This window comes from Rhipicephalus microplus, chromosome 1 (assembly GCF_043290135.1).
Source record: "Rhipicephalus microplus isolate Deutch F79 chromosome 1, USDA_Rmic, whole genome shotgun sequence".
NCBI classification, from domain to species: domain Eukaryota; kingdom Metazoa; phylum Arthropoda; class Arachnida; order Ixodida; family Ixodidae; genus Rhipicephalus; species Rhipicephalus microplus.
In genome coordinates this window covers 60,523,293-60,551,049 of record NC_134700.1, presented here as the reverse complement: position 1 = coordinate 60,551,049, position 27,757 = coordinate 60,523,293, and the positions used below count along the sequence as shown (strand labels likewise).

General features: G+C 44.8%; 1 protein-coding gene across 1 annotated transcript in view; it reads left to right on the top strand.

Annotated features, from left to right (window-relative positions):
• Positions 1-27,757, top strand: part of LOC142765366 (serpin A3-7-like) — a 108,711-nt gene that overhangs the window by 75,601 nt on the left and 5,353 nt on the right. The window contains exon 4 of the mRNA XM_075866179.1: positions 17,814-18,069. Coding sequence (XP_075722294.1) covers positions 17,814-18,048 — 235 coding nt within the window. The 3' untranslated portion in view covers positions 18,049-18,069. The remainder of the gene's footprint in view (positions 1-17,813; positions 18,070-27,757) is intronic.

The window sequence follows — 27,757 nt, the reverse complement described above, 5'->3', positions numbered from 1 at the left end:
GGCAGGCTGGGTTCCCACGTCCATCACCTCCAAACTACGAACGAAGTTTTCGCCCGCCTGTTTACTCAACATCGCCGGCCTATGGTGCCCCTGAAGGGCGGTACCACTACCCCATGCCTTTCGAGAGAAGTCGTTACTCTGAGCAGCCACGTGCCCCTCGACCAATTCCGGTTTGCTACAACTGTGGCGTCACGGGTCACATCGCACGTTTTTGTGACCACCGCTCATATTAGCGACAGTCTTGGTACATGTCTCTGCAACTTTTCGACTATCCGCTCTGCACGTCACGGAAACTACGCGCACTTACCGGGTCACGCTACCCCTCGCCGGCCTCTGATCGAAGTTTGGCGCCACCACCAGCTCCACGTGCGCCATAATCGCCGTCGCCACGGTGACACGTACGAACACCGCCACCGGAAAACTAGTCGGTGCGGCCAGTGGGGGGGAGGCCCTGAGATCACAGGTGCTATCGACAGATATACCCCCGTCAGCGTTTATGTTGAAGAACAAAGTTCATGTAGTTGTCGATGGAGTGGCTACCAGGACACTTGTGGATACGGGCGCGACAGTCTCGGTGATGAGTGAAAATTTTAAGAACCTGCTAGGACCTAAACCGTGGGGTGATATTTCGTAATGTAAGTGGTGACGTGTTGTGCCCGGTGGGGTATTGTACTGTGGACGTCTCGCTCTGTGGCAAGGTGTTTTGCACAGAGTTTGTGGTTATTCCGCGGTCAACACATGACGTGATTTTGGGTATCGATTTCTTGTGTGAGTGTGGGGCAACTGTAGACTGCAGAAGTGGGCACTTTTCTATATACGGTACTTTCTCAACACCTCTCTATACACGGTACTTTTCTAAAATTCTTGTCCGGAGGTATGCGCATTTTTTGTCTCCGTGGACACAGTCGTTCCTGCATTTTCTGCTGTGTGTGTTCCCGTGACATGTTCCAGTAACAACTGTGGCACATTTGGCGCCACGCTCAAATCGATTTCCTTGGCATGTCTGAAAAAGAACATCCTCATGCATTCTCCATTGTATAGTGTCAGGACGGGCAGTTGTGTGGACAATGAACTGTTCCATGGAGCCTGCAGTTTTGCCAGGCGGCATGAAACTTGCGGTATTTACACCCGAATAATCTACGAAGCTGGTTGCGCTTGTTCTTGCGACAAGCCAAAATGAACACCTAGGCCCACAAGGTTCAGAGGATGCCCAATTGCTACAAGTGGTCAGCAAGTCACTTGACCAAAGCGAACGTCATATACTGCTTGACGTTCTATCTAAGCACTTGAACGTGTTCAATTTTTCTAAAAATAGAAAAAGGCCCATAATTCCAGCGTCCCGGATACGTCATCAGATCCACACCGAGTTGGTGCGTCCCATTAGGCTGAAACCCTACCGAGTGGCACCATCGGAGCACAAGATCATCGATGAGCAAGTCCAAGAATTGCTGGAAAAGGGAATATTACAGGAATCGACAAGTCTGTGGGCTGCTCCCGTCATTCTAGTTAGGAAGATAGATGGTACGTGGATATTTTGCGCTGACTACCGCCAACTGAATTCTTTTATCAAGAAAGACGTCTATCCACTGCCGCGCATCGATGACGCTCTAGACTGACTGCATTCCGCGTCCTACTTTACATCGGTTAACCTGAGGTCACGTTATTGGCAAATTCCATGCACGCAGCTGACAAAAAAAAGACAGCACTCATTATGACCAACGGACTTTACGAGTTCAACGTTATGCCATTCGGATTATGTAATGCTCCTGCGACATTCTAGAGATTTATGTACTCCATATTTCGTGGTTTAAAATGGCATATATGCATGTGTTACCTTGACGATGTCGTAATGTTTGGACATACGTTCTAGGAGCACAACAGTTGCCTCGATCTCGTGCTGAACTGCATCGAAAAAGCCGGCCTTGTATTGAATTAAAAAAAGTACCACTTTGGCGAGCGACAGACATTGGTGTTGGGACATCTCGTCGACAAAGATAGCATTAGACCTGACCCACAAAAGACAGCAGCCGTCGAATCGTTCGACCGTCCAAAATCTGTCAAACGATTGCTTAGCTTCATTGGGCTCTGCTCGTATTTCCGTCAGTTCGTATCCAGGTTTACGAATGTCGTTCACTCCCTGACGAGCCTTCTACGCAAGCACAGCCCGTTTCAGTTGACCTGCGAGTGTAATGCTGCTTCACCAGCTGAAGTGTTTGTTAACTTCACAGCCAATACTTTGGCACCTCACTTTTTCCTCGCCCAGGGAAATTCACACAGACGCAAGTGGCATCGGTATCGGCGCTGTTCTCGTTCAGCGTTCTCGTAAGAAGGAACACGTCGTGGCGTACGCAAGTCGTTCTTTAAGCAAGCCAGAACGCAACTACACAGTGAACGAACAGGAATGTCTAGCGCTAGTATTTCCGTGCAACGGTTTTGCTCATACATCTATGGTCGCCCGTTCACTATCGTCACAGATCACCATTCCCTGTGTTGGCTGGTCAACTTTCGTGACCCATCCGGCCACATCGCACGATGGGCCACTGGTTTGCAAGATTAAGTCTTCACGATTTCATACAAGACTGGCCGTATACACGCCGATTCGAATTGTCTCTCCAGGATGCCGCTATCGACGACAGATTGTGAAGCCGGTAACTTTGACCACCTTATTGATTCTTTGTCGATCGGTTTCCCGATGCCGTGACTTTCGCCGCTGAGCAGTGTAATGACCCAAGCTTGAAAGCTTTCTTTCTTGGAGCAAAAAAAGTCAATGAGCGAAGGCCGATTCTGCGTCCGAAAGGTCTTATTTACCACAGGAACTTGTCCATGACGGGCGCCCGCTTTCTGCTAGTTGTTCCTGCGTTCCTGCACCCTTCCAAACGTCTTTTCTACGTCTCACACATGATGACCCCACCTCTGGCCGTCTAGAAACCGCACGAACACTTGGTCGCACGAAAGAGTGCTTCTATTGACCAAAAATGAGCAAGACAATTCAAAGCTACGTGGCCAGCTGTTCGTAGTGTCAGAGCCACAAGGGGCCCACCTCAAGTCTAGTCGGTCATCTGCAACCCGTAAAGCCTTCCGCTTCCCCTTTTGAAAAGGTCGGCATTGATCTGACGGGATCGTTTCCACTATCTTCAAAAGGTAATTGGTGGATAATTGTATGCGCCGACTACCTGACGCGGTACGGCGAGACAGCTGCCTTATCCTTCGCCACGGCAGTTCAGGTTTCGGAGTTCCTGTTTCAATCAGTCATCCTCCGACGCGGACCACCTCGCTAGATAATAAGTGACCGTGGACGACAGTTTACGGCTGATATTGAGGAATGATTACTTTGTTTGAGTGCCTCTAAACTCAGACACTCAACTGCGTATCACCACAGATTGACGGCCTGACCGAGCTCACAAACCGAACGTTCATCAACATGTTTCAATGTACGTCTCCTCCGACCACGAAAAGTGGGATGAAGTATTACCATTCGTCACATACGCCTTTAACATGGTGAAACACGAAACGATAGGATACAGCCCTTTCTATCTGCTCTACGCTCGCTCACCTCGATATACGCTAGACAGTATTTTTCCTTTTGTCGTCGATTACGATTTAACAATTGCGGGAACTTTTTGTCGTGCGGAAGAGACACGTCGACTTGCCTGCTTACAAACACTGGCAGCGCAAGAGTCCTCCAAAACTCACTACGACAGTCAACACCAGCATGTAACCTATGCCACGGTGATCAAGTGTGGGTGTGGGCCCGAATACGCAGACGTGGCTTGAGCCAAAAGCTACGGGCACACTACGCCGGTTCTTTCGTAATACTCCGTCGTCTCAGTGAGGTCAACTATGAAATTGCACGTGTCACCAGTAGCCGACGTTCATGCAAGACAGAGGTGACGCATGTGGCCCACCTGAAGCCGTTTTCACGAAGGATACAAGAATAACTTGCCTAGAGGGCTTCATCTAAGACAAAAGGAACGATATGAAGTTGCATTACCAGAAAAAACAAGGGAAGCGTGGGGAGAGAAAAAAGACGACGTTGCTTCTGCTGAGATCCCGGACTCAGTGCCTATTAAAAAAACCCGTAAGTTACCTTACCTTACGTAACAATATTGTTCATCTGCGAATTCTGCACAGTGCTTGAGTCATCGCACTTTACGCAATTCACGTTTCAGATCCGCACTTTCCCGCTTAAGTTCAGCCACATCACTTCCCATCCCAAAGAACAGCAGCAAAGAAGCACAGCAAACTAAACAAAATATTTGTGTGAACAGTTGGCAGTAGGGTAGCAAATTGTTTATTGTTTCTTTTTAAGCAACAAGAAACAATACAGGTACACCAATTCCGACGAAATGAAACCATGTGCAGGTCCAAAGCAGCGCTCGTGTTTACCCAAGTTTTTTTTTCTATGCTCCCGTGTGCCTGAATGTAGGAGCAGTGCAACCTAAAAGTAGTTACAGCTCAACTACGGAAGCAAAAAAAAAAACAAGGATAGAAAAGGGTGCGGTCCTTCAACAATGATTTAATATCGGTGCGGTGTACATATATAGGCGAAAAAAATGAGAGAGTGGGCATGTGTACAAGTGTGCAGTTAACAACCACTCCGATACATTGCCAGCAAAACTCTTCTCTTTTGATGGTTGAGTCGGAAACATATACACCACTTCAAAATGATCAAGACACGCAGTGTCCCTTTGCAACAGCGTAATTGATAGGGAGCTTGCAGATGTACCGCCAAACTTATCTCACGCTTGGTCTGCGAGTTGTGCTTGCCTATTACCTTGCAACGCTCAATGAGGGGTACGCAACCGCAGTCTCGGCAGTGTATTCCGAGGTGTCCGTGAACAGAAATTGTGCATATATTATTGGACTAACTAAAACGGTCATTCAAGCACCTACCGGTTTGCGCTATGTATATCTTACTGCAAGATAGCGGAATAAGATATACGACACGAATAACACAAAGTACAAAGTGCGTTCTGTATTTCACAGAGAATCTTACTCTATTTGCAGCTGGATGATTCACCAACTTACAAAACTTTGGTAACTTTCTCGGGGCGCCAAATACAACACTAATGCCAGCGCGTTTCCTGATTTCTTTTTATGCCTATGTGTATCGTTGTGCAGATAAGACACAACAACACAGTTTTTGGGAACTGACTAATTTTGAGGCTGAGTTGACCCTCCTTGACTCTCGGTTTGCTTCAAAAGCTTTTCCACCACAGCAGAAATTAGGGAGTTCGAGCAACCACGCTTAAGAGGTGATCAACCTGAGCTTTGAAACCGCGTTGCGTCGAATATGGGTATGACCTACAAGAGTCTACAAGGCAAACATAAATGACATCCCTTTTCACCACTTTTGAATGAGCGTAGTTACGCTTTGCTGGCTTTTAGGTTAAACTGTTCATACATTCAGTTATGTCCTACGAACTTGCCAAAGTTTCCACGCTTCATAACTTCCAAGTGCGTTTTATTTGTTGTGGAATTTCGTATAGATTCCATACGGCCTATGTTAACCCCTAACCCATTCTTTTGTATTACTCTGTGTACCGCAAATTCAACACTCAATCAGCGCTGCTAGGAGAGTATGACGAAGCGAGCGAGTGCTGCTTTATATACAAGTGCACAGCTGTGTCACAGAGATAAACGGGAGAGGAAAAAATTCGCATATCCCACGCACATTGGGAATTGGTGATATGCGAAACACGAATAAAAAAGGTTTTATGTCACTTTAAAATCAGCACAATATCATGACGTGAAAGTAAATGATGCTTTACATGACTAACGTGTCCTGATTATTATGTTTGGGTGTGTCGTTTTCCTTCGTCGTCTATTCATGTCACGTGATACCAAATTTAGTATATGTGAAGCTAGCGGAACGGCCGTGAGCACACTATGAGCATAGTATGTTCTCATGTTCATACAGGACACGCTTGTCAGGACTATTATGTTTGCACCAGTCATATACTTTTGTCATCCATTGACGTCACGTAACACCAACTTTGGTATATGTGGAGCTAGCAAAAAAGTCGCGAACGCATCATAAAGGGCCCAATATACTCGAATTTGGCGTTGACTCGCGCACACGCTGGACACAGCTACGTTACGTTAGCAAAACGCGAGCACTCTATAGTCTGAAGCCAGGCGCGACCCGCGCGACAAGCGTCCGTCGGTGCGGCCCGACGGCAACCGGTGCGAAATGCGACTTGCTGCATTTCGCGCCTATGCGATACGCAGAAAACAGTGGGTCTCCCTCTTTTCGTGCTGGAGGAACGCCGGACGTAGTGAAACATGCATACGTCAAAGCAACGCAGTGCGGCGCGTTCCTGCGAGTATGTGGCAGGTCCGGTGCCTGGTGTGGAAACGCCGGCGTGACGCAACGAAGTGAACGCCGGCGAGCACGCGCACCGCGTCACGTCAAAATGTATTGGCGTCTTAACTGTGGCATGTAGTCATTTTCTCGCTTGACATGCATCGCATGATAATCATGTTTGCACCAGTCACATGCCTTCGTCATCCCTTGGCGTCACGCAATACAAAATTTGGCATACGTGAAGCTAGCGAGACGTCCGCGAGTGCATCATGAGTGTGGAATCTAGCCATGTTACACAACACGCATGTCATGATTATCATGTTTGGATGTGTCATTTACCTATGTCACCCGTTCGCGTCACGAATTACCGAGTTTTGTACAAGTGAAAGTAGCGAAACGGCCGCGAGTGCATCATGAGCGTAGCATGTCGTCATGTTGTTACATGACACGCATCTCATGTATATCATGTTTGCACCAATATCATACCTTCGTCATCCATTCACGTCCCGTAATACTAAGTTCGGTACAAGTGGAGCTAGCGAAATGGCCGCGAGCGCATCATGAGCGTAGCATGTAGTCATGTTGTTACATCACACGCATGTCATGAATTTCTTGTTAGGGTCTGTCGGTTGTGTTTGCAATGCATTCATGTCATACCATACTAGTTTTGCAACGATTCATGTGAACGAAACCACCGCAAGAGCTGCAAGACCATAAATTGTAAATCATGACATTCATAACATACATGTTATAATTTTCATGTTATCACTAGTCAAATTTGTTCTCCATACAGTCTTGTTATGCCATGCCAAGTTTGGTATCGATACCATTATCGAAGCGGTCAGGAGAGCTAAATGTCATAGGCGGCTAGATAGATAGATAGATAGATAGATAGATAGATAGATAGATAGATAGATAGATAGATAGATAGATAGATAGATAGATAGATAGATAGATAGATAGATAGATAGATAGATAGATAGATAGATAGATACGCTTAAGGTCGACGAAATTCGCTAAGAAATGCTTCTCATGTAAAAAACTTGGCAGATCCCACGTACAGTGGGAATCAATGATATGCGAAGCACCAATGGGAAATGTTGATATGTCACTTTAAAATCAGCAGAGCGTTACGAGGTGGAGGTTAATGATGGCGTACTTGACTTCCGTGTTATGATTATCGTGTTTGAATGTGTCGTTTACCTTCGTCATCGATTGATGGTACGTGATACCAAATTTAGTATACGTGGAGCTAGCAAAACAGCCGCGAGCATGCTATGAGCGTGGTATTTTGTCATGTTTGTACATGACACGGATGTCAGTATAATGAAGTTTGCACAAGTCATATATTTCGGCATCCATTGACGTCACAAAACACCAAATTTGGTATATGTGGAGCTAGCAAAACGGCCGCGAGCGCCTCATGAAGAGCCCAATATACTCTGACCCAATGTTGACGCGTGCGCACGCGGGGCATGGCAGTGCTACTTTAGCAAAACGCGGGCACTCTGTAGTCGGACGCCAGGCACTACCAGCGTCCGTCGCAGCCGTTCGATGGCAACCAGCGCAAAATGCGACATGCTGCAATTCGTGCCAATGCGTTACCCAGACAACACTGTCTATGCAACACTGTCTATGTAAGGAACGCTGGGCGCGCTGAAACGCGCATGCGTAAAAGCAACGCAGCGCAGCGCGTGCCTGCCTGCGAGTGTACGGTAGGACCTGCGCCTGGCGTCGCCGGCGTGACGCGACGAAAGGAACGCCGGCGAGCACGTGCACCGCGTCACGTCAAAATGTATTGACGCCTTGACTGTGGCATGTAGTCTTGTTCTTACATGACACACATCTTATGATTATCATGTTTTCACCAGCCACGTACCTTCATCATCCATTGACGTGACGTATAATACCACATTTGGCATATGTGAATCAAGCGAAATGGCCGCCAGCGCATCATGACAGTGTCATGTAGGCATGTTGTTACATGACACGCAGCTCATGGTTATCATGTTTGTACCAGTCACATACTTTCTTTATCCATTCATGTACCGTAATACCAAGTTTGGTATATGTGACGCTAGCGAAACGGCCGGGAGCGCATCATAAGCGTGGGATGTAGTTATTTTGTTACATGACACGTATGTCGTGATTATTATGTTTGTATGTGTCATTTACCTATGTCGTCCGTTCGCATCGCGTAATACCGAGTTTGGTACATGTAGAGCTAATGATACGGCCGCGAGCGCACCATGAGCGTAGCACGTAGGCAAGTAGTTACATGGCACGCATCTCATGCTTATCATGTTTGCACCAGTATCATACCTTCGTCATCCAGTCACGTCCCGTAATCGTAAATCTGGTATAATTGAAGCTAGCGAAACGGTCACCAGCGCATCGTGAGCGTGGCATGTAGTCATGTAGTCATGTTGTTACATGACACGCATCTCATGATTGTTATGCTTGCACCTAGTCACATACCTTTGTCATCCATTTTGGTGCCGTAATACCAAATTTGGTATATGGGACGCTAGCGAAACAGCCACGAGCGTATTATGAGCGTAGCATGTAGTCATGTTGTTACATCACACGCATGTCATTATTTTCTTGTTATGCATGTCTGTCTGTTTTGTTCACCATGCAATCATGTCATACCATGCTAGTTTTGCAACATGTCATGTGAATGAAACCACCGCAAGAGCTGCACGACCATGAAATAGAAATTATGACATTCATAAAATACATATGATGACTTTCATGTTATGACTAATCAAGTGTGTTTTGCATACAGTCATGTTATGTCATACCAAGTTTGGTATCGATACCATTATCGAAGCTGTCCGGAGAGCTAAAAGTCGTAGGCTGCTAGATAGATAGATAGATAGATAGATAGATAGATAGATAGATAGATAGATAGATAGATAGATAGATACGCTCAAAGCCGCCGAAGTTCGCTAAAAATGATTGGCAGATCCCACGTATAGTAGAAATCGATGATCTGTGAAGCACGAATGAGAAATGTTGAGATGTCATTTTAATGTCAGCACAGCGTTACGAGGTGGAAGTAAATGGTGCTGTAAATGACTTCCGTGTCATGATTATCATGTTTGGATGTGTCGTTTACCGTCGTATTCTATTCACGTCACGTGATACCAAGTTTATAGTATCTGTGGAGCTTGCGAAACGGCCGCGAGCAAGCTATGAGCATGGCATGTTGTCTTGTTTTTACATGTCACACGCGTCGGGATTATCATGTTTGCACCAGTCATATAATTCGCCATTCATTGACATCACGTAACACCAAGTTTGGTACATGTGAAGTTAGCAAAACGGCTGTGAGCACATCATGAATGACCCAATATACTCCAATGTAGCATTGACGCTCGCGCACGCTGGGCACAGCGACGGTACATTAGCAAAACGCGAACAGTGTATTGTCTGACGCCAGGCGCGACCAGCGTGCATCGGCGCGAAATGTAACATGCTGCATTTCGCGCCGATGCATTACGCAGGCAACACTGTGTCTCCCTCTTTTCTTGATGGAGGGACGCCGGACGCGGTGAAAGGTGCATGCGTCAAAGCAACGCAGTGCGGCGCGCGCCTGCGAGTATATGGCAGGACCGGCACCTGGCGTGGCAACGCAGGCGCGACGCGACGAATTGAACACCGGCGAATACGTGCACCGCGTCACGTCGAAATGCATCGGCACCTTGACTGCGGGAAGTAGTCATGTTCTCTGATGATGTGCCTCTCATGATTATTATGTTTGCTGCAGTCACATACCTTCGTCATCCATTGGCATCACGTATCATCAGTGTGACATGTAGTCATGTTGTTACATTACATGCATGTCGTGATTATTCAGTTTGTATATGCCATTTACCTATGTCGTCCGCTCGCGTCACGTCATACTGAGTATGGTACATGTGAAGCTAGCGAAACGGCCGCAAGTGCATCATAAGCTAGCATGTAGTCACAATGGTACATGAAACGTATTTCATGTTTATCATGCACCAGTATTGTACCTTCGTCATCCATTCAAGTACTTGGTATAATTAAAGCTAGCCAAACGGCCCCCAGTGCATCATGAGAATGGCATGTAGTCAGGTTGTTACATGACACGCATGTCATGATTATCATGTTTGCACCAGTCACATACCTTCGTCATCCATTCACGTACCATAATACCAACTTTGATATATGTGAAGCTAGTGAAGCGGCTGCGAGCGCATAATGACAGTGGCATGTTAGTCATGTTGTTACATGACACGATGTCATGATTTTCAGGTTAGGGTCGGTCGTGCAATAATGCCATACCCTACCTGTTTTGCAACATGCCATGCGAACGAAACCACCGCAAGAGCTGCAGGACCACAATATGGTAATGATGACATTCATAACATACATGTCATGATTTTCATGTTATGAGTAGTCGAATATGTTCTTCATACAATCGTGTTAGCCATACCAAGTTTGGTATCGATGCGCTTATCAAAACGGCCAAGAGAGCTAAAAGTTGCAGGAGTATAGATATATATATAGATAAATAAATAGATAGATAGATTGATAGATAGATACATAGATAGATAGATAGATCGATAGATTGATAGATAGATAGGTAGATAGATAGATACATAGATATATAGGTAGATACGCTCAAAGTCGCTGAAGCTTGCTAAGAAATGCTTCGCATTCAAAACAAAATGGAGGCAGCTATCTGCCACCTCGTTCACCCCACCTCCTCGCGCAAACAGGAGGAGAGGCCCCGTGGCGACTATCCTCTCCCCTCTTCGCATGCACCACTTCTCTCCCCTGCTCCGTAAGCGCGAGGACAGGGTCCTTCCGCCCACGCGTGTTTACGAGAGGCCGGGTGAGATATGGCACATGTTAAGCGAGGGTGATCACGCCTCACACCGTATTGAACTTTGCCATAAGCTGCTTCACACCTAAAAAATAATTTCCAACCTGCAGAATAAACAAGGGTGAAACTCGGTTCCCGTTGCCACCTAAATACGAAGGCCCAGCGGTGTTCCTTATAAGGAGCCGGCAGAAGAGCGGTCGATAACTGCATCCATGTGGTTCCCACAATCGGGCGAACATCGTTCAAATAGCAGCTCCGCTTTGCAGACACCATGCAGAAAGGACGCTTTTCAATACGTCGGCGCAGTTGCATTCGTGTTGCAGTTGCCCACCGCTTTCTTGAGAGTCGCTAAGCGTCGGTATCTCCAGACTTAGAATGAAGTGAATTCTCGAATCGCGTTGTGGCCTCTGCTCCCAAAATATATGCCTTCTGGCACAATATTAAGCTGAAAGCAATGGATGCCTTACCAAATGCTAAAATTGGTCGTCGGGGAGATCGCGCTGCCTCTTCGAGAGCGACCACGTGAGCTGTTGCTTCCACTGACAGTTATTATGACTTCTGTCTGCAAATATTGTTTATCCTAAGCAGCACTACATGCAGAAGTCATGGGTCAACGTTAAACTTGTTTAAATAGTTTTAGGATGAGTTAGACAACTGGCGCGGTGCCTCACCGTAGTGCCTAGCAAACAAACGCTCTCCCCGCGAAAGGGCATCTGCTACGCAGGAGCAAGGCAGGTGGCGCCATGTTCGTAAAGATATTGCGAAGGAGAGTATATTGAGAAATGTGAGCGAAGGAGGAAAGTATCACTTCTCAACAAAGTTTCATTGGATTTACATAAAATCCCTTCCCCGACATTTAGCGGGCGGAATACCACAGCCGCCGATTCTATATACTGGGACACCAATTGCAGTGCCATCGGTGTGCACAAGTGCCCGGCCCTTTAAGCAGCATGGGCCGGAGCGTCTTCCCACCGAACATACTGTGGTGGTGTCTCCACCACCAGTGTTCATGGTGTCCATCTCTTTATATCACCAAGAATCCAGTAATGACAACTTGGGTGTAGTCAGATTGTGCAGCGCAAAAACACGAGAAATAAATGACATACACTTCTTTATCTCCACTGTCTTTCTTTTTCCCGTGTTTTCGGGCTGCACTTGGTAAGTGAGTACTATAAACCAGCTGGCCCAAACCAAATTACTACTGAGATCTGTTCTCAACGGGTAGCTTACGTCTGGCTACATGGACCGATAGTGGCACCAGGCATCTCACCATGGGTGAAACTATAGCCTTCTATACAAGGTAACACCCCATGTGGTGTGCAGGTGAGTGAATCACTGCAGGGGAAATAGTGCGATATTTCTTGTCGTTGGCCATCATACAATGAGACAGTCACCGTGGTACCTGCCGTATAAAAGCGATGACTATGTGTGTGGGCATCCCAAACGTGCATGGTAGGAAGAAGGTGGCAATGAGTAGAAACTCTTCCAGATGCTGAAGTTACGCAGCTGTATGCTGTTCTAGGGACCTTCTTTTATGGCCTTCAAATCCCACTGGTTCATGTACGTCAGCACTGGACGGCATGAAATCGAGATACAGGCAGTCTAGATAATGAAGCCACGGAGTTCTTGATGCGTAACAGCTCAGTATACACAAAGATACACACTATACAACTCAGTATACACGAAGAGTCTTCGCCAAGGTGCTGAACATATGTGGTTGCACGGTGGGATATGTGTGTTTTTTATGATGTGTGTTGTGCACCTTGAGATCGAAAACAGAATACACAAAGAGAATTCTGACGTCATACGTGGTGTTTCAGATATTGTGAACCGATGGACAAGGGCAAAGAAGGTAGTCGTACTCTCCATCAATATTTATGTTCATATCCAAGCAATGGATGGCTACAACGACAACAATTGAAGCATCTTGCTCGTTACTGCATTCGTCTTATTTTTTTATATGAGAGCCCAGATTATAAAGGAGAGTTTTGCTGGTAAGCGACAACGAGCCGCTCATCCATCGACTACTCATTGGCGTCACCATGGTTGGCGCAACACATTCATATCGACAAATAAGGATGGTTGAGCGTCGGTAGCGACAGAAATTGCAACAAATTTGCCTTATTCTAGTTTTTATTGCACCAGCAGCCGAGCACTTGTCGAAAGCAGTTTGTGGGGTAGTCAATAACGAGCGTTATTCTTGCCTCCTCGTATCAAGAAATCGCGACAAGTTGGTTCAAATGAGCATCTAGTGCGTGTCGGCTCCACGAGTTCTCTTCCATATCTAAATTACTTCCGGTCGTAACGTTCCAGCATATCATTACCAGTCATCGAACACTTTGCGAAATGTGTTTCTTTACAACTATTAACTAGCGATCAGCTACTTATCAAAAGCAAAAGATATTTTCACAAAACTTTCTTTTGCCACTCCTTTAAAGGTGCTCATTCTGCTAAAAACGCAATGACACGTTACATGCGGGAGCGCACTAGAACAGTTTAAAGACCAAAACACTCTGCGAACGCAGCCAATCAGCGAAACTTTTCGCAGCACAGATGGTTACGTAAGTAATACGTACGTATTTTCAGCGTTGTTAATATCAACTGATAAATTCGTGATTTATTTGATACGCATTGATTGGTTTGTTTACAATATCATACATACGTATGACCGCAGTTAGATTGACACACGACCGTCTTATAGTTCAGTGGCATAATGTTTCATGACAGTTGAAATGAAATTAATCTAGCACACGCTTAACGAATCGTGTATTCTTTGGTATCCATACTTTAACAATAAAACTTTAATACCGACAATCACAAGGGTGATGCCACGAAATAGAAATCTTGCATAGTTGTGTTAATAAGTATCACTGTATAAAACGTCGCAGACAGCCTATTGCCTTGGTGCGATGCATATAGGTATTGTAGTTTCGTGACATAGTGATAACCACAATTGGCCTACATGCTCTACTGTCACAAGAGCACACGGATGAAACACTGGCTCCCAAAAACTCCTCCATTGAAGCGCGCACTTTGTCTCCGCAGTACTATTTTGCCTGCATATCATAAGGTTTTGTTCTTGTTTAGATTTAATGATGTATTATTGCAACGAAAAAGCTATCAGCTGGGCTAGGAATTAGCTCTTCTATGCTCGCTTCAAACCGCTCGATTAAAGATGGTGCTGTTGGCGCCACACAAGCTTCGTCATTTGCTTCGGTTTTCACACGTTCGTTGACCTAAGACAGATATGTAGATGTTTTCAGAAATGCTTTCCACATTTTCGAACATTGATGGTTATCCAGCTATGTCAAAAGGCTTTGCACAGTCTAGATAGCAGTGGTGCATGTGGGATATGCTTATATGGTGTCTTCTTTATATTATTCTAGTTAACGGCTGATAGCGTATGTTAAGCATATAATTTTCTCACATGTTTTCCTTCAAATGCTCCGACACAATTCCAGCATAGCTGCAGATGCGGCGATTTTTGTACCATCTTGCTTCGTTTTGATTGCTCAATATTTAGAAACTAGGTAGCCCGAAAAAACGAGGACATGAAGGAACACAAAAAGGAGGACAGGGCGCTAACTCACTGCTGATCTTCATTCAAAGGTGTCCCTAAATACATACATAGCCGAGTCATGCATGCAGGCGCAAAGCAGATCACATACAGTGCTAATCCCGAGTAGCAGAGCAACGTATCTACATATCAGAGCCAAGTTTCTAATAAGTGCTTCGTTACTGCGCTCCACAATAGAAGTGTCACTAGGACGATTCCCTTCTTTTCTTTCAAAGTGATATGCCTCGATTCGTTTTTTCGTGATAGCATTTGTACTTTTGCATAGGATTGGAATGCTATAGACAACGCTGGTTCAAATGCACAGGACCTGAAATACACAGGCTGATGAAACATCCAAGTATTTTAACATATCGCTCATGTTCCCGTGCCCGACTGTAGTCTGTACGATATACACCTTTCCGCAAGTAAGCGGGATTTTGCAGACAACGCTCACGGCACTTGTGACGAAAGGTCATGCATGCTTTTAATGCAAAAGTGCTAGAGTTCGTTTGGCAGATATTCTAGCGTCGGCGTCCTTGGTTGTGAGCGAAAAATCTTCTTCTTATGCCTGAAGAAAAAATTGAGAACGACGCAAATAAAATTTGTTAAGGATTACTGAGTCTCTATTTTTATTTACAGATACTGCAGGCCCTTCTCGGGCCCATGCAGGAGCGAAAACAAATCTTTCGACAGAAATTCGACCTACAACTTCACAATATATCAGTGTTGCTTGACGTAATTTCAAACGTACAACAAAAGTGATATTACGAATACGCTTAAAAACACCTCTTATGACACAGAGTTGAGCGTCTCTTCAGGTATCATATTCCAATAAAAAATTTCTCGAGGAAACAAAGAAAACTTATGCAAATTAATGTGGCTACTCGGTTGCCTAATAGTCTTACTGCGATGAATTTTCGCTGATCGTTTTAGGGGCTCTTGGATGTAGTGTTTTCGCGACACATTGAAGTGACCGTAGTAAAGCAGATAGATGAATTTTAATATAGATATGACCCTACGCTACTCAAGTGTTTGAAGGTTTGCCCTATTACGTAAAATGGTTAAACTCGAGTGACGTGAATACACAGAATAAATGAAGCGCAAAGCTAAATTTTGTACTCTTTCAGTTTTACTTATTAAGTATTGTTGGTAAGGGCTCCCAATGACATCTGCATACTCCAACTTAGGTCGTAATAGTGCCTTATAAGCGTTTAATTTCACAGCAGGAGGAGTACTGCGCAACTTTCTTTTCAAAATTGCCAATTTCTTAAGGGCACCCTGACAAATGTTATCAATGTGTGTTTCCCAACTGAGGTTGCTTGTAAGTGTGACGCCTAAATATTTAACCTTATCGAATCTGTTGATCGTAGCATTGCCTAAAGAATAAGTAAAGCCGAGAGACCTCTTTTTGATGCTGAATGTAACAGAAGTTGTTTCAGTAGCATTTATTCTTAAACCCCACTTTGTACACCATGTCTCAATTGAGTGCAAGGCGTTGTTTAATTTAGTTTGGTCATTTCGGGTTTTAATAGCTGTGTATACCACGCAGTCGCCCACAAATTATTTAAAATGAATAGGGGGTTCAACAGTAAGATAAATATCATTTATATACACTAAAAAAAGTAGAGGGCCCAGTACAGAGCCCTGCGGGACTCCAGAGCACACATCCAATTCTTCAAAAATACACTCATGAATGGCGACACACTGTGTTCTATGTATTAAGTAACATACTATCCATGCGACTAACTTTTGTTCAACGCCAATAGAGAGAAGTTTTGTAATCAGATAGGGATGGGTAACGACATCAAACGCCTTTGACAAATCTAGAAATACAGCATCGGTTTGAGCATTAGTGTTTAGTGTACGCATCGGTTTGACCATTATTATTTAGTATTTCTTCATAGTAGAGACCGAACCAAGGTTGTTTGGATCCGAGTGGGTATCGAACGCAGGTCGTTAGCGTGGCAAGCAGATGTTTTACGACATGACCGCGTGCCTGCTTGCGAGTACAATCAAAAAAGAAATTTCTCGTGATTGAAAATGCAGTCAAAGTAGCTATTATACTTCTCAAACAAACACAGTTTATGTACGTGCTTCACAATGCCACATAAAATATTGCAGTTATTATGCGTGGTACAAGCGCTCAATACAAGCGGGCGTCAGAACTTGTGATTATTATAATGAATTCATGGTGTAAAGCAGTTCACCCACTACTAAAGGCAAACAGGTTACTGTGCCTATTCTCTTAAGGCCACGTACTGGGTGTACAGCAAGTTCGAAAAGGCTTCACGCACTGTTTGAAGTACGCACTAGAAACAACATATCAACATAACTCCTATAGGCGAAGCGTTCGGGTCCCCTAATTTCTTTCCGCACGACCGCTGTATAGCGAAGGCATAGCCCTGCCGGTTTATGTGGCTCGGAAAAAACTACAGGTACATTGTAAATACTAGCCAGCTTTTTGAATTGTGTGCCACTTTGTGCACATACGACACCAATTTTGGTCTTTCTTTCTCCAAGAGCAAAGCGAAACCTCTTCTTGTCCCTAAATTACTGGAGGACAGTTTCGGACACCACAAACAAGTTGGAGCAGGGGAAGGGAACGCAGCTTACTGTAAGCGCCCAATCTGGCTAATAAATCAATCCTGAGCCAAGTGAAAGCCGAGCTTTGTCAGCACTTATTGAAGATATTGTGAAGAATAGCTCTCTTTACAACTTTACTGTGAGCCGAATCGAACGATAAAGTATGTTTTTGCGATCGCGAAGAGTACTTCAAACAACTATGCTACCCCCTGAAAAACATAATATCTAAAACCTTCAAGTTTTCATTGTTAAAAACTTTGTGGGTGAAGTATATGACCTTTCCATATCGTCTAAACGTGTTCAAAAGAACACCAACAGCGCTAGCAATTTGCTGAAAGGGGTTAGTATTTAAAATGAAGAGAATACTGTCTACATACGCAAAAACTTTTAGAACTTTCTTGCTGTTGAACACGTTATTCAAAGCATAGCCAACAGCCGCTGAAAATGTTTTAGGATTATGAATCATCTAGCCTTCAAACTACTCATCAGACTATGGTTACCTTGTGCAGGACAGTGACGACGATGACGCCGGTAAGCCTTACGTGGGTGCTCCACAAGGTTCAGGTGGGCGTACACGAGGGGGTCACGCCCACAGTACCGCTGCTGCCTGATTCAGAGGGATCGTCGTCGGCACACGCTCCCGACGTAGTGGAGTTTCTTGTGAATAAGCCTTTCGTGCTGTGCGTCCGCAAAGGGGATATTCTCGTTCTGCTCGCCAGCATACAGAGGGTTCACGTGCCCTGACAAGCCTTCATACAAGACATGGTGAGTTTTACGGCATCTGAAGATATTAAGGTGAGAAGAATGGTGTTCATTCACACTGTTTGATTTAGGCTACGCCATTTAGCCCCAAAATCAAGGGCTACAGAGTCATTCTCTTTCAGTAGGAACATAGCATAGCGTGGTCAGCACACAAAACAGACACATGGGAAAGCTAAGTGGTGCAGGCCTACGGAAGTACCATTCGTCAAGGAAAAAATAGACAATAGAGACCGCACCTTTGCTGTGGACTGGCTGCTCTGTATCGCGCTTTGTCTTCCTCCGCCTCGCCGTCTAGCCTCCAGTACACGCCCGTGCCCCATTGGAACTGTAATCCATATATTCGGCCATGACTGCTACGTAGCATGACGAGCTGCCGAAATGTCTGTGGTGGGGGGTACTGGCTTGCTTGGAATGTCGTTGTTTTGCACGTCATAACGCGTCTTTGAAAAGTTTCGAGGACTCAGGTGGCCCACATTGGCCGCCTCGTTTTCGCCGCATCTCTCAGCCATGCTGCAATTTCGTCCGAATATCTGCCAGAACTACATATAAAAGCCGATACTGACAGCATGGCGGAGGTCGGCCTCGGTCACGCTGCAACTGGGTGCGGCAATATTCCACTATAATGTATCAACAGGTCAAGACTGGCTACGTCACTGTGGTCGCTCTCAGCCACGCAAACACTGTGTTGGCCGCTGCTAAACATAGACCTGACAGTGTGCTTCAGGCGGGCTACAGATTCAGCGGCAGACGTGGAACGCCGGAGGAGGGTTGCCGAAAGAATATCCCAGAAGGCACCCTTGGTGCCTTGGCTGGTGTCGAGAATGGGCATGCAGCTTCTGTGATATGTTGTGGAGAACTTAATTCACGACTCGTCTTGGTATGTGCCGTGGGACATTCTGGGAAGCTTTTGTAGTGGCTGCTGTCTGTATCTTCAGCACTGACGTTTACATCATGGTCTTGGTGAGTGAGTTCATCTATGGTTGATTTGGTCTCTAGCAGCATCATGGCTGTAGGCATGTGAAGCTTTAGAGATGCTGGTGTCTGCAGTTGCCCTAGTAAAGATGACTCTTGGGCTGGCCCCTCCAACTGCTTTGTATGCGGAATGATCTCAGTCTCTTCCAGAGAAGTTATGGCGTCGGGCAGGGGGGCGGGTACTGAGGGCAGAAGCGGAGTTCAGCACCTGCGTCGGGCGCCAGTTGTAGAGGCAGAGGCGCTTTCTGTTGCTAGGCTGGAAGACTCCAGTGAACTGTCGAGCTGGTTCTCCAAGTAAGCTCGGTGTCCGAAGTCGGACAAGTTAGCGAAGAGCAAGGCTGCAAAGACAAAATGACTTTCTGCGTCTTGGTCATTGGAGAAACGCCCCTAATGAGGTCTGTTTTCAGTAGCGACCTCTGGCTGCGATGAAGTTGCTTCGGGTATTAGCAAAGAGCCTGACTGATTTAGTGGTGAACTTCAGCCCACAGCTGCAGCCTCAAGGTGGAGCCCCTTTTAGGCCTCGTCTTCGGTAGTGGTCAGGTTGGAGTGTGTGGTGGCACAGAGTAGAGGTGCCACGTCAATTTTATGAGCCTCTCTTTTCACTTCAACAAGGGAAAGTGACTCGGCGTTGAGGGCAGCACTGATCTGAGAAAGCGGTCAAAAAACTGTATTCAGCCTCGCACACCATTTGAGGCTACGATTGTTATTAGACACCTTCGTAGTTGTGCCAGGCTTGGACAGAATCAAGAAGGCGGTCGATGACCACGGGCCAATTTCGATAGTGTGGTCAGACATAGCGGCTGCCGAGACCACTGCGACCTGCCGAACAGCATCGTCCTGGAATCCTGGGAACTCCGTTAGTTTCCGCGCAACCTCTGATGATAATGTGGAGTACAAGAATACGGTAGCTGGAAGGCATCAAGCTATTCTGTCGTTCGGACAAGCATGAGGCTTCGGGAATGATCCCTGCAGCATTTTCGGGCGAGCGGTCTTGGGAACCAGTGGTGGCGCCCGAAGAATATGCTGTTGTTGCAGCAATCAGCGCGGCGATGTGCGTGATCACGTAAGCGTTGTCAACTCGTTAAATAGAAGTGTTGATATAATACCATCAAGCCGGTGAGGAGGCATGTACGCCTTCCTAGGATGGTGCTTGTAGCGCATGCGAGTCAGTTGGTGCTGAGGAGGCCTGGACGCCATCCCTGAACTGGGCTTGCTGCAGCGGCAAGCTTGACTCTTACTTCTCATCACCAAAAATTTTCTTGAAATAGCTAGGAAGAACTCTGGCGCTGCGATCGTTTAGTGACACTCATAATGATGGGTTGTACACGAATTTGCCTAGATTTTAACTTGCTGGTGGACAATCGCACTTGCGGCTTCGTTTACTGCTGGTTTCGGTTTTCTTTTGGAAAAAAACAATGAACCCCTTTGAGCTTCGTGACCCGATTTGCAATAGCAAGACCTAAAGAATAAAATGGTTAAGCGCAACCGCAGATTATTTGCCGATTTTGCTTGTGAGAAAACATGTCCAAGCCACATGAACACCGAGCGAGAGTACGAAGATTACACAAATTCGTGTACTACTTATCATTCCCGTTCTCTCTGAATCACAGTGCGTTACAGCTCCCATAATCAATAGTGCCAGAGTTCCCTTTAGTGCATATTTAGGAAACTCAATGCTCATCACGACACATTATTCTTGTTCTCCCTCATGTTCCGACGTCCAAAAGAGTTTGTGCCACAGCCTATATGAGCCTATACAGAAAAAAGACAGCCAGGTAGGCGGTGTCGCCGAAGACGCTATTTAAGCGCGTTTAATAAAGTGGAATTTAGAAGAAACGCATAAAATTACTGTCACGTGGTTGTGACGTTAACAAAAGCAGAAGGCGGTGGCTTCAAGATGAAACTGCTTATTTAGCCGAAGTTGTGGCCGGTAAACGGAAAGTCAGATTGGAGAAAGAGACACTGCCACTGGTTGTGGCGTACAGGTCCTCGGCCATCGATAATCTGAGGAGCGGTGAAGTGCGCCGGAATTCATACGTGTGCTGTCAAATATTCCAGCGTCATTGCTTGCGGCTACGTAAGTTCTAGAAGAAACTGTAGCTCAGGTTGTTTGTGTAATCGCATAGGAATGTTCGAAATTATCTCGATGGTTCTTGGTCATTCGGCGTGGTTTACGCAAAGGAGCACTTACAAGGTAAAGGGCTAACAACACACCTTGAAGGAATGTGACGACATAACCCAATTTTTTTTTCTTCGTGAGCTTCGTAAGGAAACTCTGTGGCAGTGTTGCAGCGTACTTTGTATTTGCTTTTCACGAAGACAGTTGCCTTAAAATGGGCTAAATAAACGTAAAAATGGCACATTTATCGTTTTATAGCCGATAATAAAGATGTACTCAGATTTGAGATCTGCAGAATAAGCTGGATAAGTTAACAAAATTTCGTTCTGTTCTCACAACTTTAGCAAAATCTTTTCAAGATTCAAGTTTGTGCTTAATGTCTAATTTTCATCACGAAACATCATATACAGATTCCTTATGGCACATCAATTTCGTATTATGTGCTTATGTCGTTGTGCCAAGTCACCGGTGCCGTGTAATGCACAAAAATTCTATTTTAGGTATGATTTCTATAAATGTTTAGTTTTCTTTTAAAAATGTTTCTTGAGTGTTTGTAGTGATTTTTTGCAGTACGAGTTGAAATGTTTTGCCCTAAGTAAACCTGTCTCTGTACCGCACATTGCTTCCATTGTGTCGGGGTGGCGGGGCTTGTCAAGCTGCAGATATTGCAGCTTTTATTCTGCTATCCTTACCATGTTATGATACTTTTCCTTTTTTCAATTTGATTTTTGTTCGTACTGTGTACAATATTACGTATCGATTATGGTTGAATAAACCAAATCTCAAAATCTAAGAACTTCGGAAGATGACTTTCGTGCGCCACCCGAACATTCGATATACGAAGACTGCTATGAACAAGGGTAAAACAATGGGAATGCAGATGATATATTGTAAGACAATAATGTTTTATTTTGGGGTCTACCAAACTTCACTGACATTGTTTGTGTCACATATTCGACGTCGTTAAACACACACAAACAGATGATGAAGAAAAATTGAAAAATTTTTTATTATTAGGTTGAACTTAGGGTCACCCCGACGACCTCTTGGCCCAATACGATAAGCGCCGTCACCTTGGCCTCTGCGCTACTGACGCTCACGCACGAGGTTTTACAGACACGTCTTTCAGATCTTGTTTGGTGGGGCATGTGTCAACATCTAGGAGCGGTAAACTGATGTAGTGTATCATGACAGTAATGGATAGGACTTCGGTTCCTTTGGCGCAATGAACGTTTTCGATGTAACGAATCATACATTAGCACGGAGCCGCATGCCACCACGGGTTCACGCCTGAAGCTACCAACAATTCTTCACGCATTCCTGATGCATTCTATGGCATGCGCAAGCCGCAAGCCTAGAATACCTGTACATCGTACAATATTTTACAGTGCAACGTGTTAGATACGGAAAGAAAAGGGGCAGAGCACTGAACTCACAACGGACATTTATTTGGAAAAGGAACGAACATATCCAGAAAATATTCACTCATCAAAATGTGCGCTTGATTACATGTGTTACAGCACACCATGATTCATGTCTGCTCCAACAGGTAGTTATATTCTTCATCTGGAATAGTGATACATAGAAGACTATGCACTTGTTATTCAATATAGTGAAAGATGCTTTGGCTATTTCATGCGTGGCTTGATCAACATGTCTACATTTGATATTTGCTTTCTGCACGTACATCTTCGCATTTCTCTCTTCTTATGAAGATGCTTTGAATTGGTACATATTAGTACCAGTAGTATGCGTTTGTTCTTGCTATCTCTGTGCGAGAGCCAATATAAGCTGTGTCACCATGGCAGGTGTATGTTTACTACTTCAGCTACCAGAAGTGCTAAATAGCTATTTTTCTTATTATTCTCTCGGATGGAGATGTGCCACAAGTCATCAACATGGGTGCATCGATTTCACATGGCTCTATAGCGGCAAATATCAATAAACATTGTGCAAGCTCTAGTACACCAGTGCACAATATCATATCTGCGATGTTGCATAAGAAAGAATGCTGGGCTAGTTGGAGAATGATTAGTAAATAGAATAATGTTGCTGCGAAAAACAAGTTTAAGAAGGGAGCTCTTGTTTTTGTTACGCTCGTCTATCGTCTTTTACTGTGCTGCAATTATGTGTCTAACTTTTGTTTCTCCGCCAAGTGGCACGGAGTCTTGGTGAAGCACTCACCGTTTTTGCAACAAATGTGTGTGGCTACGGGTAACCGCTCATATCGCCCGCCTTGAAGTGTACTCAAGCACGACGAACATGTTTACTCAGGCCTAATCAGACCTAGACATCAGTGACTTGTTAGCTCACCGGTCCATCACGCCAGCAGCTTCTGTGGATTCTTACGGTGCTTGAAATGTGAAATCAAGCACTAGCAGAAGTGCTAGAAGTTTGTGCCGTGGACGTGCTGCCGTATACAAAATTTTTTTCCTTTGCAAAATAGCACGTACTGGACTAACAGGACGTTGTATTAGCACTCTACTCAAGAACCGCAATGCTTCTTTGAAAAATATGGCGAATTCTAACTTAGCTATTCAATGTTACTCTTGTAGGTGCTCCTCTGTTTTCACAATAGCTAAGATTATTTTTAAAGGGCCACTCCTCAGGTTTGACAATTTCGAACCGACAAGCAAAATGTTTAGATAAGCCGTTCAGGGTCACATGTGCTAAAATTCACAACGCAACGCGCCGCGGATATGGGTCAAATTTCAAGATGAACGCTGCTCCCCCTTCCTTTTGCGGGCGTGCGGCGAGAGATTCAGGGCATGACGTGTGCGTATGATTGGCCCTACGCACACAGCAATGCAGTGACGTTGGTTCTCTATGTAGACGACTGCACTCTGACGTTGCCACAGCGACACGTTACATGGCGAAAATTATATAACACCACATGCGTAGTTGCTTACAGAGATTAATAAATCTCCACATAATTATTGAAAGGCAATGGGAGAATGTGAGCGTTCTTTTTTTTCAAATTTTTTTCGTGTATTGCCACGAGATACGGGGCTAGTGTGCTGGCGTTTCGCGTGCTTCCTTGTCCCCGTGGTCAGTGCATCGAGCAGACGACAGCCGTGGAGTGCTCCTACGTGTTCGTGCACTCATTGCGCTCATCTACTCTACCATGTCTAAGCCAGCGTCTCCAAACCATCCCACAGAAACAGGCAGTAGACCTCGAAACAGCGCTGGTAAAAATGAATAAAAACGCCGCCTGCGTGCATGAGGGTTGGGCTTGTGCGGCTACGTCATGCGCGTGTGACCTCTTGGTCGGATGCTGGAGAGGATAGGGAAGAGATTTGAGTTGTGAAGGCTACGCGGAGGAGCGGCAAGGGTGTAGAGCTTGCCTCTTCTCATTATCGTTTCACGCCGCTTCAAAAAAGCAGTCTTCTCAGCTTGTAATGACCCAATTTAAAAAAAGTTGTGGCAAAACGTTCCTCATTGGGCACACAACTTCCACGGTGTAACTAAAAGTTGTAATCGTGCCCGGTGAGTGCCCTTAAAGCATTGTTATCAGAATATTCAAGAGGTTGTAGAAGTCTAACTAGTTGGTAAAAGAAGAGATAACTTTAGAATCTAAGCTAAAGTTAATCTGTTCCACAATGTATTTCTTTTTTTTTGCTCCATGTGTTTTCATAACTTCATCTTACATATACGAGAAAATGGTGGCAGTCCATGTCAAGTGTACCGGTATGTTGCTTACATATGGATGCACCATACAATAAACCGTTCAGTGGCAAGTCAGCGCTTGTTCTGTCCCTCGTTTGTTCAGCTATCTGTTTGCTCGTTTTGTTGTGCACTGTTAGGTCAAAATGTCCGCTTACACCACTAAAATGTCACAGGATCAGATTTCATTGCTTAATTACTTTTTGTCCCGTGGGGAACCAAAAGTCGTTTGAGCTAGTTTAGTACAAAATTAATGTACGGATGTTTTAGCCGATGCAACACCCAATCATTCTATTAGTGACTCCACCTAAACTCGTGTTTGTAGCAGTTTGCGTTCTTTTCCGTCCTGTGTGAGCCAACTGGTACGGCCCATGTTGTGTGTGATGTCAGTGCACTTTAAACAACGTCACACGGCCGAAATGTCAGAAGTCTTACACTATGGTGTCTCTATTATATTATCGTGGATTTTGGAGGCAGGTAGGTAGGTGAGCACTTCACTAATTCACGACAGATGCCTTTGAACTCCACGTAATATATATAAACTAACTGGTCTAAGAAATAGATGGGGACATTAGAACTGTTTTGCCAATTTGAGACTTTCAAACAACTTCGAGAGGAATTTTTCGGTCCTTTGAAATTTGTGTCCCTGTCAAGCAGCCAAGCTAAGTGTGCGTAGAGGGATAACATTGTTCCTAAATTGCGACTTACTATGTCTAAACGACGCTAGCGTGGCGTCACTTGCAGAAGAGTATCGCACTTCTATCAGATTTTTTTTGTGTGTTAAGGGACTTCGCTGCCCTTCTAATGCATACGTCTACGCAGGTGTCGTCCTGCCACACTATACTATAAAACAGGGTTGCATCGAAAGGTATAATATTGAAAAAGTTTAACAGGCTGTAAAAAGCGAGCTAATCCTAAAAGCTGCGAAGACAGACCTGTGCATCGGCGAAAATCGGTTATATGTATTGAGGAACAAGGAAGGCAATGTCATAACCAATATGAATAGGATAATCGAGCTAGCTGAGGAGTTCCACAGAGAGCTGTACAGAAGACAAAACAACCAGGATGGTACAATAAGAAACAATATTATTTCAGAGGAATTCTTCACCCTACCAGTATGACAAGGAAAGTAAAGAGTGGTCTATAAAAATGCAAAAAGCAAAGCCGCTGGTGAGGATAACGTAATAACCGACCTTCTGGAAGATGGCGGACAAATTATGCTGAAACAATTGGCCATTTTAAAAGGGAGTGTCTCTCGACGGGAAGGATATCAAACTCTTGAAAGGACGCCACCATCATCATAGTTCATAAGAAAGCAGCCGTAAAGGACTTGAAAAATTACAGGCCCTCAAGTTTATTTTCTGTTCCCTACGAACTATTTACAAACCTATAGCTAATAAATTTGAGGGGACATTAGAGTACAATCAACCAAGTGCCAAGCAGGATTTCGTACAGGCTACCCAACAATAGACCAGATTCATAATATCAATCACGTGGTGAGAAAATGCGCGGAATACAACCAACCCCTACACATAGCTTTCATAGATACGAGACGGCGTTTGACTTGTCGAGACATCAGTAGTAATGCAGGCACTACGGAATGAAGGTATCAAAAAACCCTACATAAACATACTAGAAAAATCCATAATGTACCACAGCCACCATAGCTCTCCATAAAAGAGTGACAGAATCGCAATAAAGAAGGGTGTAAGGCAGGGAGACGCGGTCTCACCAATGCTATTCACCGCGTGTTTACAGGAGGTGTTCAGAGCCCTAGATTGAAGAGTTAGGGATAAGCGTTAACGGAGAGTATCTTAGTAACCAGTGATTCGCAGATCACATTACTTTGATGAGTAACTCAGAGGACGAATCACAGCTCATAATTACAGAACTGTACACGCAAAGCAGGAAATTAGGTCTGAAAATAATTATGCATAAAACTAAGGTAATGAGCAACAGTCTCGCTCCAAAACAGAGCTTTGTGGTAAGTGAAGAGTTGCTAGAAGCTGTACAGATATATGTCTACTTAGGACAAATAGTAATCGCGGAGCGGAATCATGAGAGCGAAATCGCTAGAATAATGAGGAAGAGGTGGACGACATTCGGCAAACATTCTCAAATCATAAATGGTAATCTGCCACTAACTCTCAAAAGAACGGTATTTAACAACTGCGTCTTGTCAGTACTTACCTACAGAGCAGAAACCTGGAGGTTAACAAAGAGGTTTCAGCCTAAATTGTGCACGACGCAGCGCGAGATGGAAAACAAAAATGACAGGTGTGGCCTCAAGAAGAGACAAGAAAAGAGCAGAGTGGGTCAGGGAACAAACCTGGGTGAAGGATATACTAGTTAATGAACATGGGCCGGACACGAAGCACTTAGGCAGCATAAACACTGGTCATTAAGGGTAACTTAGTGAATTCGCAGATAAGGCAAACGCACGAAGAGGAAACAGAAAGTTGGGTGGGCCGATGAGAATAAAACATTCGTAGGTTTAACGTGACAATGGAAAACACAAAACAGAGTTGATTGGTGGATCATGAGAGAGGCCTTTGACCAGCAGGAGGCGTAGTCAGGCTAATGATGACGATGATGACAGTGCATTTTTTTTTGCGCGAAAAGTAATACCTTCATGTCGTTTTAAATAAAAATTGCTTGTATTATTTGACATTCTTTTTTTATTTTCATATGTACAGTTTCGGAAAGCACACTCGCAGTTTGTCGTCATTTATTCCTTGCTCCGAGAGTTATTCCTTTTTTTGTTTGTTTAGCACTGCGTACCTAAAGTACCACTCAGGACTCCGAAGCATGCTTCCCGTATGTTCAATTCACTTACCCACTTAGGGAAGTATAAAAGTGCAACTGGGCGGTACATCACGACATTGGTTGTGTGGGCTACCGTTCCAATTACTGTGAAACGTCAGCGTAGACCAGTCG